The sequence below is a fragment of the Portunus trituberculatus genome, chromosome 39, assembly GCF_017591435.1.
Source record: "Portunus trituberculatus isolate SZX2019 chromosome 39, ASM1759143v1, whole genome shotgun sequence".
NCBI classification, from domain to species: Eukaryota; Metazoa; Arthropoda; class Malacostraca; order Decapoda; family Portunidae; genus Portunus; species Portunus trituberculatus.
Window position 1 is genome coordinate 6856356 of NC_059293.1, and position 12442 is coordinate 6868797.

At 36.9% G+C, this 12442-nt stretch overlaps 1 protein-coding gene across 3 annotated transcripts in view; it reads left to right on the top strand.

The window, feature by feature from the left end:
- LOC123515648 (nitric oxide-associated protein 1-like) overlaps positions 1 to 7988 on the top strand; it is a 267601-nt gene extending 259613 nt beyond the window's left edge. For all 3 annotated transcript variants that reach the window (XM_045274465.1, XM_045274467.1, XM_045274466.1), the window contains 2 exons: positions 338 to 555; positions 7701 to 7988. In XM_045274465.1, coding sequence (XP_045130400.1) covers positions 338 to 555; positions 7701 to 7882 — 400 coding nt within the window. In that variant the 3' untranslated portion in view covers positions 7883 to 7988. The remainder of the gene's footprint in view (positions 1 to 337; positions 556 to 7700) is intronic.
- Positions 7989 to 12442: the final 4454 nt, after the last annotated feature.

Here is a 12442-nt window from a genome sequence, read left to right on the forward strand (position 1 = left end):
AGGGTATGATGTTAAAGCTTGATAACTGAGTGCATATCAGATTGATTTGCACCAAAGCAATATATCAAGAGCTACTATTTTGAGGATGTGAGGTGTGGATGTATCTAAAGTAATTATAGAAGCACCAGTATGAAATTAGTAGTAAAAAATACATAATTAGAATTATCTATATGAATAAAAGAGCAATAATGTTGCAAAGATTTAGTAGTCTATTACAGACATAAGAAGTTTATTTAAGCTTGTGAATGAAGTGATTATTAAAGTGTGGGGCTAAAATTTTGAGTATGAATTTGTAATGGAATTCACTAATGTTTTTTATCTTGCTTTTTTTCACCAGGTTCACAGTCTTCAGATCTTCAGGGTTACCTTTAACCATCTGTAAAACAGTAGATGCATCATCTATTTATTGCCAGTATCTTGGTTCCCCTATCCTTGGAGTGCCTTGTGGAGGAGAGGAGCGCCTCAAAAGTTGGCCACCACTCCAGCCTGTTAACTTGAGGGTTCAGGGCCACAGGAGACATGAGAGTTGTGTTGATGTGGTTCTTTCTTCAGCAGGTGAGGGTTTGTTCTATTAGTAGCAGATGAGGGTTTGTTCTATTAGTAGCAGGTGAGGGTTTGTTCTATTAGTATGAAACTTAGATTGTTAATTCCATCATTAATATGTTGTCATAGCAATTCCACTACTGTTGATGCTAAATCATGACTGCTACTGTTAATCAGACTTGAATCTCCTGCCATTTTATGCTTACACAACATTTCAGTCTTTCATCTTCACTGCTTCACATCATAGAGATTATCATAATAGTGGTCCATGATTATAGGATCATCATAACTTACCTTAGTGAGTGTGTGATGATCAGGTTTCCTCTTAGCCTGTGCTCTCCAACTATGCGTGGCCATGTGTGACTTATGATGTGCTGATACCAAAGCCAAATCTCACCCAGAGTTGGGGATAAGAAGATGATATGGTGCACCATAACACCAGAAAAGCAACCACTCACAAAGCATAACACTGAATTTGGTTATCAAAAAGTTGACAAGAGTAAATGACAACTAATCCATATACAGATATGCATGGAACAACAATAACTTCTCCCAAAAAAGGTAACAGGTAATCTGGTTCAATTTAAAAACTTTATATATATTAGCATGAACTATGTAAAAAACAGTTCCCCAAAAAACCAAGGGACATGAATTGAAATGGGGATGGGCAAGCATGCATGACCATGCATAGTTGAACAGCACTGCCTGAGAGGAGCCCTGATCACATACTTAACAAGGTAAATGACAATGATTTTATAATTCCGCATTGGCTGTGCATCCAACAGCGTGACATCATGCATGACTGTTTGTAGCCCCATCCCAACATAACAAAAAAGTTGAAACACTGAATGTGCATACATACATGTCTATGCAATTAACAATAAACAACTAGATATAAGAAACAGATCATTACACCTTCCCAGCATATGACTTCAGAATGTTCTGTCCAAAGGAATCCACAGGCAAAATGATCTTGTTATAGTGTTTAGAAAAAGTAGATTAACACCACCGACCAATTGTTTTCCTCAGGGCTGAGTCAATTGGGAGCTTTAAAAAAAGATTAGATAAGTTCATGGATGGTGAGGATAGATGGAATTAGGTGGCTTTACACACAGGGACTGCCTCATATAGGCCTGGCAGCCTCTTGCAACTTCCCTTTTTTCTTATGTTCTTAAGTCTTTCTCCAAGCCATTCCAGTTCTAAAATGCCTTAGAAGTGGATGCCGACTGAACTGAATAGGAATGAAACCAAGCCTTACTTATTCCAGAGTCTCTCATTACATCCTTGACCCATCTAGTAATTGTGGCCTTTGATGCCAGCCCAAAAGGTATCCTGGTTGTTAATAAGTTTATTCTGATCTTGCCTTACTCTCAGCTTGTATGTTAACTGCAAATATGTCCTTATGGCATCAACAATACATAGATTATCATTCAAAGAAAATGCACTAAAACTTGTCTCCTGCAAATGATATTTGACATTAAATGTTTTATAAAAACTATCTTCTGAGTAAAGAACATATCCCTGATGCCCAAACAATCAATGGTTTGAAACCTCTTCTCTGACAGCATGAGTAAACCTACCACACTTTGGTTAGTTAAAAGAGACAATTGGGTATTGCTTCCCAATAATCAAAAGTACTTAGTAGCAAATCCAGATCTCATGTAAATCCATCCCTAGTTAGTTGTAAGCGTCATTTAGCCGCTGACCTCATAAATAAGCACATGATATTGTGCTATGCCACTGGAGTACCATTAATCTTAGCTACTGTAGAGATAGCTGGCTTCATTGGGACTACTGTAACTCTATCCTGAACCAGTTACTTTACCCTCATTGAATAAAAGAGTAAATGATCCAACAGATTACTGAAAGAGGGCAGGAATGGATCAACCTGACAAAACTCATTCCATACATTGATATATCTCCCATATGCCAGAAGGCTTTTATCATCCCAGTCCTTAAACAGAGTCTGTAACCTGGTCCAAAATTTCTGCCCTGTGGAAAGATTCCCTGACAGAGGCCATACTGCCAATCGCAGATTCCTGACTGGGTGCATCCATTTCATATCTTGAGGCAGGTATAAAGCAAACACCTTTGAGGAAGACATTGAGGAGCACCTGTCAATGGGTGACGAGCCTCTGCAAACTAAGGTTGAGTTATCCATACTGGCAGTATCGGTGATACTGCACCTTTTTTCCCTTATTTCCTAATTTATATCTTTTTTTAATAAATGAAAGTGCCTAACACCTCAGGAACTGGTTACCAAGAATAGAAAAGTGCTAATGGAGTGTTAAGACAAGTATGAAAAAGATATAGTGAAGGTTCTCCATGAATCCTACAAATGCCTCTAAAAAACCGTGGGCATTAAACTCCATTCTTTGTTAAGATCACTCTTACGGGAGGCTAATTCAGCTATAAAATTCATAGAACCTTTGACATATTCAGCAGACATATCCCTGTCCCTCTCACAAGCTAAATAAAAAACTCCTCAGTTATGTCCAACAAGGTTGTTTAATACTACCATAATTATTAATACTCATGACAACTGTGGCACTGTCCAATTTTGTTCAAAGCAAAATTATTATGCCAAAAAACCTTAAATCAAGAAAGAAAAGCTCTCAATTGCAAAATGTGAATATGACCTTCCTTATATTCAGCCCTGTGGCCATCAGTAATATTGCCACCTGTGCAAGCCCCCCCAACCATACAATGAAACATCTGTGAAAATTAATAAACCTTAGGCTGATGTACGTATTGATTCCACACTAAAATTAACATAAGTTGTCCACCAGTGTAATAACCACTTTAATCTATGAACTGGGAATACTAAGGTGTCAAACACATCATAACTTTGTTTGAGAGTCTCATTCCTCAGAACTTCTAATTATTGGTATTCCAAGGTAACCCAATGTACAGAAAATTCTGCCACATCAATATTGCCAATAAAAGCAGCCAGATCTCTGATTCTCATCTCATCCATTTGCAATAACTACAATCCTAACTTCTTAATCTATAATGGCCTTCCCTTGTGTAAACTTGTCACTAGAATTTATTACAAAAACCAAGAATTGTATAGAATGACTGAGCCAAGTTAGGTTATGTCTGGCTTCTAAATGTTGATTGTGAAACCTAATTTATCCAAGGTCGGACTGACATATTGAGCGTCAGTAATTCAAATCTCACTTGGAATTGCCATCACTAGACAATAGTCATTCTCTAACTGAATTTATCTGTGCTGTCTATCTCTTCCCTAGCTCCTCTGACTATAGTAAATTCTTTGACTATTTAACTTTGAAAGTGGAGCACATCCTATCCCTCTACCCTTTCACAGAGATCTCCATCCTTGGCTTTCCTCTCCCCTCACTGACTGTCCTGGTGAACTAGCCTTCAACATTGCTATCTTTTATGACTTAGAGCAACTGGTGCAACATCCTACTCGTATTCCTTACTCCTTGGAGATATGCCCAACATTCTTAATTTTTTCCTTACCTCTAATCCTCCTGCTTATCCTGTTACCCTATCTTCTCCATTGGGCTCCTCAGATCACAATCTCATTTCTGTATCCTGTCCTATTTCTCCAATTCCTTCTTAGGATCCCCAAAATGGAGCCTCTAGCATTTTGCCTCTACCATTTGGGGGGTACCTGAGGAGGAATTATTTTGATTTTCCGTGGAATTATTAATGTTTCTGTGTCAGAGACCCATCTCTTTGTGCAGAAAGCATAACAAAGGTGATAGTGTCTGGCATGGAGGTGTACATTCCTCATTCTTTTTCTCAACCTAAACCTTCTAACCTTGGTTTAACACAGCCTGTTCTCGTGCTACACATGATAGAGAGGTTGCCCACAAAAGGTACTTGAGCCTTCTAGCTCCTGAATCTTACATGCTTTTTTTATATTTCTGCCTGGAATCAAGCCAAGTCTGTTCTTCAATTTGCTGAACTCTCTCATACAGTAAATAGAAAATGTCAGAAACTTTCAAACTCCAACTCCCCTCGTGACTTCTGGCATCTAGCCTAAAACATCTCCAACAACTTTACTTTTTCATCTTTCCCTCCTTTATTTCATCTTTATGGTACCACTGCCATCTCTTCTGTCTCTAAAGATGAACCCTTCTCTCAAACTTTTATTAAAAACTCCACCTTGGATGATTCTGGGCTTGTTTCTCCCTCTTCTCCCTCTGACTATTTCATACCTACAATTAAAGTTCTTTGTAATGATGTTTTCCATGCCCTTGCTGGCCCAAGCCCTCAGAAGACTTATGGACCTGATAGGGTCCCTCTTATTTTTCTCAAAAACCTGTGCCTCCATGCTTACACCTTGCCTGGCCAAACTCTTCTAACTTTGTCTGTCAACTTCTACCTTTCCTTCTTGCTAGAAGTTTGCCTACAATTAACCTGTTCCTAAAATAGCTTTAATCTCTTACTTGTCTAAAGTTTTTTAATCTATCCTGAATAGTTTAAGTATCGATAGCTATAAATCAGGTAATTCATTCTAATCTTAGCAAAACCTCAAGTTTATAAAATATTTCAGTGATTTTTTTTCATAATTTTTACTTGTACATACCGTAAGTGATGGAAAATGTAGAAAAAGAGGTGAGAAGGGTGGGGAGGAGGGAGGGAGGTTATATGAGGACGAGTCACCATCCATGGAAACATTTGGTCTGATTCCTGTGAACAAACTAGTGGAGGACTGTGGCTCCCTTTCACTTGGACTCTCACTAGATTCCTTATTTCCAATAGTAATAAGCCTATTTGGTGCCATTATATGTTTCTTAATGAAAAACTACCAACAGAACACAGAAGAATGTTGTTTTTCTCAAAATTGTGGCAAGACTAGGGATACGCACCTGTATAAATCCCACGACCTAACATTGTGTTTGACACTTGGGAAACTTGTATTTTCATGCTTTGGTACTGGGAACACAGGAGTTGGTTTTGCCTGGCAACCACTTCCACATGAATACTACACTCCTCTAGTGGCCTGATCTGGTACTAACTCAAAAAGTGGCGGTTTGTGGATAATACCCATCTGCCATGCGACGCCTCTTTATTCAAGATCTAATTCCACTCTTGATTTCTGGTACTTTGCGAAAAGCATCTCGAATCCTTTCCTTTCCTGCCATCTCATTTACTGGTAAAAGTTTTACCTACTTGGATGATTCAGTTCTTGTTGCTCCCCCTCCTCCACCCTTTAACTAATTCATGCTACTCATGTTTTCTATACCCTTACTGTCCTTAGTCCTCAGAATACTTATGGACTTGATAGGGTCCCTCTTATTGTTCTGATACTAAACCTCCGTGCTTACACTTTGCCAAGTAACTCTTCCAGCGCTTGTCTTTTCTTCTTGCCTACATTTAGCTTATTCCCAAAAAAACATGACTTGTAATCTTTCAAACTGCCATCCTATTGCTTTAATTTTGAACCTCTCTCAAGTTTTTAAAATTTATCTTCAAGATTCTTAAACATTTTTCATTACATGACCTCATATGTGATTGCTTCTGCAGAATTGGGTTCCATCAAGGTTGCTTTACTGGTGATCCTCTGGTCATTTTTTTTTTAGGGATTTTGGTAAATCTTTAACTAGCACAAAGCTCTGATTTCCAAACAATCTTCCCACAGCTTCTATCAGTCTCTGTAACTTTATCTCAAGTTTCCTTTCTGATTATTCTATTGCTTTTATGGTAGATGATCACTCTCTTTTTCCAAAGTTTAGTAACTGACATTCCTCAGGGTTCTCTTTTGCCACCAGTTTTCTTATTATATTCATCAATGATCTAAACCAAACATCATGTTCTATCTACTTTTATGCCTATGACACAATCATGAACTTTTGCAAACCTTCTCAGACATACAGTCCTTCAGTAAGTATATAGCTCATGTTGGGAAGCCACTTAATGCCTGACTTCTGATCTCCAAAATTTCTGAATTAGACAAAGCAAACATAGATTTGTTCATTGCCTCAAAATTTCAATTCTTCCATCTATGAACTCGTCACAGCCCTTCCAAATAATTATCCCTTTTCTTTAATGATAATACCTCAAAATCTTGATTCTTTCATCTATCAACTCAGTACAGCCCTTCCAAATGATGATCCCCTTTTCTTTGATGATACTCAACTGTCCCTCTCTTCTACATTGAACATTCCTGTCTGTCCTTCACTTACTATAAAAACTGGAGACCATGTTTCATTTCTACCTAAAACACCTGTAAATTTAGGCATTCTGAGACATCTCTGCCTGTTTTTCTCACCTTCTCTCCCCAGCTGCTAGCTCTGCACAGGGGCCTTATTTGTCCATACATAGAGGATGCTTCATTTTTATGGGGGATTCCACTCATACTCTTTGTTTAAAAAGGGTGAAATTAAAAATTCTTTTTCTTTTCATGTGCTTTAACTGACTGATTCCAGCCTCCATCTCATTGCTACAATGTTGCATCTTTTGATCCCTCTTCTCTTACTGCTGTTTTAGTGCTAACTGCTCTTCTGATTTTTTTTAACTGCTTGCCTGCCTCCTCTCCCTCCATAGCCTCATTGCACAAGACATTCTTCTTTCCCATACTCCTATTTTTACATTCATCTCTATTGGAAGAATTAACCACTATCCTCAATCTTTTATCCTTTTTCTTTTGAACTGGAACTCCTTGCCTACTTCTTTATTTCCTCTTTCTTATGACCTGTACTCTTTCAAGAAGGAGGTTTCAGTACAGTTGTCCTCTTTTATTTGATCATTCTGTTTGGCATTTTTTGGGGAAATGGCATCTAAATTGACTTTTTTCTATTCAAAATCTGTGTTGCTCTTGTCTAGTGATCCTCCCATTCAAAAATATCCTGGTTTTCTTTTATATATGCTATCATAGACCAAAATTATTTGAAATCTTTAGATATATTATTTTAAAGTCCTTTAAAATGGTTATGGTAGCTTTCCAATCAATTATTGCATGTTAGGTATCACAAATTTGAAAGAATATCAAATAATAACAGCTTTTTATTCAAGATTTGTGTTGCTCTTGGCCAGTGGTCCTCTCTTTAAAAAATATCCTGCTTTCCTTTTTATATATGCTACCATAGACCAAAATTATTTGAAAGCTTTTTATATATTATTTAAAGTCCTTTAAAATTATTATGGTAGCTTCTCAATCAGTTATTGCATGTCTTCTACAGGTTGGGTATCACTGACAAATTTGAAAGAAGATCAAATAATAGAGCTCAGAGCATGGTCACCCACTGGCCGTGGGATACACCTGCGAGACCCCCCACTGTTGCCTCGTGCTGTTACCCTCCGAGGACGCCGTATTGGTAAATCCCTTACATACCGCCCCCACAAGATATTTGTACCACAATAGACAGCAAAGTAATGCATAATTAAAAATCAAGTACTGATGTTACATGATATTAACAGGATTTGTGCTGTAAAAATCAAAGAATACTGTAAATATATTTTGTACTTCATTAGTGTTTTTTACTTTCATTATTGTTTGGTAAACTACTGTTTGTTGTGGCTTTACAATCCCTAAGAACAAAGTCAGCATATATTGATCCTGTAACACTTCCCAAGGAAATTCATGCGCAAATTGCCAGCATCATTTGGACCTGTAAGGTACTGAATTTGTGATTTTGCCAGATTATAGAGTGGTTAGGTTAGAATATACTTATCCCAATAGTTAATCATCCCTACTTTTCAAATATTCCATAAATAGGTAAAAGTTTATTGGTAAGTGGAGAAGTACTATAATAATACTATTTTTCTACTATTACTGGGTCATTCCACGAAAACGTCAACCTTTAGAATGAATTTTAGAAATCATCAAATATATATGTAATGTGTACCAAATCTAAGCTTAACTCTTCAATCTTACGAATATGGACATAATTTATTTAAAAATGGTCTATTAAGAGTGTGGCATTTAATAATGTGGCAGCATGTCACCAAATATTAATTTGTACTGAATTTTTTAATTTACACATCACTGTTTTAATGAAGTAGGCATATGTTTGGAAAACTGTCCTTGATTGTATAAAAATTACAACTATTTCTTATTTCAATTATAGTTTTGTTCATATTAAACCATATAGTCTGAGTGTGGCATGTTTTTGAAGTGAAGGTACTTAAAGAATAACGTGTGTGATGTTTTTCTTTTTCTTTTTTTTGCCATTTTTCCCATACACAAGTTATGCATTGGAGAAAAATAATATAATTATATATTATGAATAGGGTTTGCCATACTGTACTTATGACACTCTAAAATATCTTGTAAGAGACTTAAGTAGGTCACAGGCAGTGTCACACACTGCATACAGTGAGAAATGCTACTGAATCATGCGATAACGTTTCTCGCACAATCATCTTTGCTTTTTAGAGTGTAATCTTATTGTCTATTAAAGCAAACAGGGTGAATTTAGGGTAAAGTTGTCTGGCAGCACTGGTCTCATCCTACTTCCCTAGACATCAAGAGGAAGGTTCATCATTTAGCTCTCTGCTTTTTCAGAAATAACATTCTTAAAGGCATAAATTGGTGAGAATTAGAATCAGAAACTTCAAGAATAGATGAAGTTAAGGACAACAAGAAACGAACAAACTGCAAATGGCTGTGAATGACAGATGCAACCTTGAACTCTCCCCTCCCCATGTCATGCCTCTTATCTTCCCTCCCATCCCCTTGCCTCATTCACCCAGACTCTCCTTCACCCTCTGTGTCCATCACAAGACTGCTATGATCTATTCAAACACTGTTTTTCCTCACTACTTTCATCATCACAACTATACATCACCTAACAGTCACTATAGGACTCACTACACTATTGCAAAAGATTCTGTTGAGACAGGTATAAAGCTGAACCAGATGAGTAATAATTATTTCAGTGTCCCTATCTCACTTCATCATACTAATCACCACTCGGAAAGTGTCCAGTTTGGTCATAAAACAGCAGGTTGCAATGACACTGCTGATGGCACCTTCTGAACCCTTACCCTCAGCGAATATTTTCTAGACATGACGGCATCTGATGCCTTACCATCCAATCACTCCAGGAAGTCACCAATGTATACACAGTCATATGTGAAAATTTCATGCCAATCAAATGAATACAAACAGCAAGACAAGGAGTCTACCGGTGTCAAAGTTGAACCAGTTCCCAAACCAATACCAGGCAGCTATGGACTAGTTCAGTATACAACTAAAAAGAGTTGGAAAATATGTAAACATTAAATTGCAGTCATTGAATCAGTGTCAGAAGAGGGGATGTATAGTTTTTTTTTTTTTTTTTCAATAAAAAGCACACAAATGCTTTTCACTTTTTCAGTAACATGTACAATGGTCACATTTCCATTTGTAGCACAATAATTATAATGAATGACCAAATCTTATGGCTATAGTAGATTGCTTATGTATTCATCTATTACTGATATGAAGCATTTTTTTTATTTATCCCATTAAATCACAGATTATGAAATTATGAAGGCAAAGTCAGAGATAAGGTAGCACCACGGTAATGTTCCTCACACAATTTTTTTTAAATATATATATATATATATATATATATATATATATATATATATATATATATATATATATATATATATATATATATATATATATATAAATCTAAATCTAAACAAATAAACAAACTGACTGTGGCATGAGATAGACTGAAGTATTGGTAACATAGCATGCAATAGCCATTCATATATCTTGCACACTTTTAGTAATACAACTCAGAGTAGTTGAATAAGTTGTCTCCAAATGTAACATTCCTCATATGATGAAATGACCCTATTGATGCTGAAACTTAATTTCTGGCTAATACTGACACAGCCAATACAGTTTGTAAAGAAATAGAGCAATTTTCTTTGTTTCTTTATGTCATAAGCTGTCAAGGAGTTAATGCTGTGTAATTCACATAAGCTTCACATGGACACTGCTGTCAATTTATTTTCAGATCTTGTATGGATAATGCATGCTGGCTCCCAACTTGACAGAACTTTTTCTCTGCTTATATGAGTATTTCTAACAAAAGTGATATCTGTCATCTTATTTTCATGGCACTGGTGATTGGTCAAAGCTGCTTTTAATATAGATACTTAAAGCCACTGTGGTACAGTGGAATCATGTGTGCTTTGGGGTCCAAGGGGTCTCCAAGCGCACGGGTTCAAATCCTGTCCACGGTCCGAGTATAGCTTTGGCTTCCTCACTCGGGGCAACGGTTTCCTAGCGGGTGGGCTTTGAGATAGGAGGTACCCCAAACAGTATCCCCTTTAGCCCATAAATTCCCATTAAAAAAAATAAAAATAAAAAAAACTGCCCTCAACTACCCTCCAAATAGGGAGGCAGTGGCATAGTGGATAAGGTGGTGAGTGTGGGATTGAACAGATGCTCACGCTTAGGTTCGAATCCCACCACATACCACTTTGAACCTATGTCATTTGTCAAGTGGTTTAAAGTTACCTACATGTCACCATGATACCCAGGGTCTAGGTGGTTACACCCAAGATGTGCTTGGATCCTATGGGTCCTAATGTGGGTACCACCATAAATAAAATTGCCTGCACCACTAATGGGCTGAACAGTGCTTCTCACACACTCTTCAAGTGTGTCTACAGGCACTATAGGCCATAAAATAAAAAAAATAAAAACAAAGAAAGAAAATTACGCCACCTATTTACATTATCCCCCTCCTTTATTCTCTCTCTCTCTCTCTCTCTCTCTCTCTCTCTCTCTCTCTCTCTCTCTCTCTCTCTCTCTCTCTCTCTCTCTCTATATATATATATATATATATATATATATATATATATATATATATATATATATATATATATATATATATATATATATATATATCAGTGGTGCCTCACCAAATGGACACTTTGGTGGTGAAGGAGTGTCCATTACTACAAATTGTCCATTACCGAGAGAGAGAGTTGTCCACAAGACCCTTAACCCCTTCCTGGTAGCAGAGCAGAGGAGTGTACTAACAAGTAAGCAATTGTTTATATTGCTGAACCTTAATAACTTGGACTTCACGATAAGTCAGACTCTGACCGACCCAGGGACTAAAGTCTGAGTTGAACTGACTGCCAGTTTTTTTTTTTTTTTTTCTTATACCTCGTTTTCTATTGACATTATAAAAAATCTAATTCCAACTAAAAATTGCATTTTAGTTTTAGTTTAAAATGATACCAAACAAAAGTCAATCAGAATATATACCAATTTTGTGAAAATCTTTTGAGTCTAAAAATACACTTTTCAAGATATTCACTCAAAGATTTTTCATAATTTCATCCTTGTTTTGCTAGTTGCATTCAACTGATTAACATGAAATTTTCACACATGATTGTGCATACAATAGTGACTTCCTGGAGCATAATAAGATGATAATGCATCAGATCGCTGCTTCTCTAGATAATATTATTCACTCGTACATGAGGGTTGGGAAGGTGCCATCAGCAGCGTCACGGCAATATGTTGTTTGACTACTGAACTGGACATCTTCTGAGTCGTTATTAGTGTGTTGAAGTGAGATAATAATACAGTGAAGTATTTAATACTCATCTGGTCCAGCTTTATACATCTGTCTCAGCATAATCTTTTGTAACAGTGTTATTGTGAGTTATGTGATATACAGTTGTGATGATGAAAGTTGTGAGAAAAAACAAGTATTTGAAAAGATAATAGCAGTCTTATGATATAGAGAGATGGTGGAGAAGTGTGGCAGTGAAGCGTGGGGTGAGGTGAAGGTCTCAGAGCAGGAGATAACACGTGTCACGGAGGGGAGAGGGGAGGCAAGGATTTAAGGTCTAGCTGTCTCCCAGTGATACTGTACAAGGGCACTAATTTTTGCTGCCACCATTCTACTGGTTCCAAGTACTAGGTGCAGACCGTTTACCCTTTCTTTCTTCCCTGAGACAA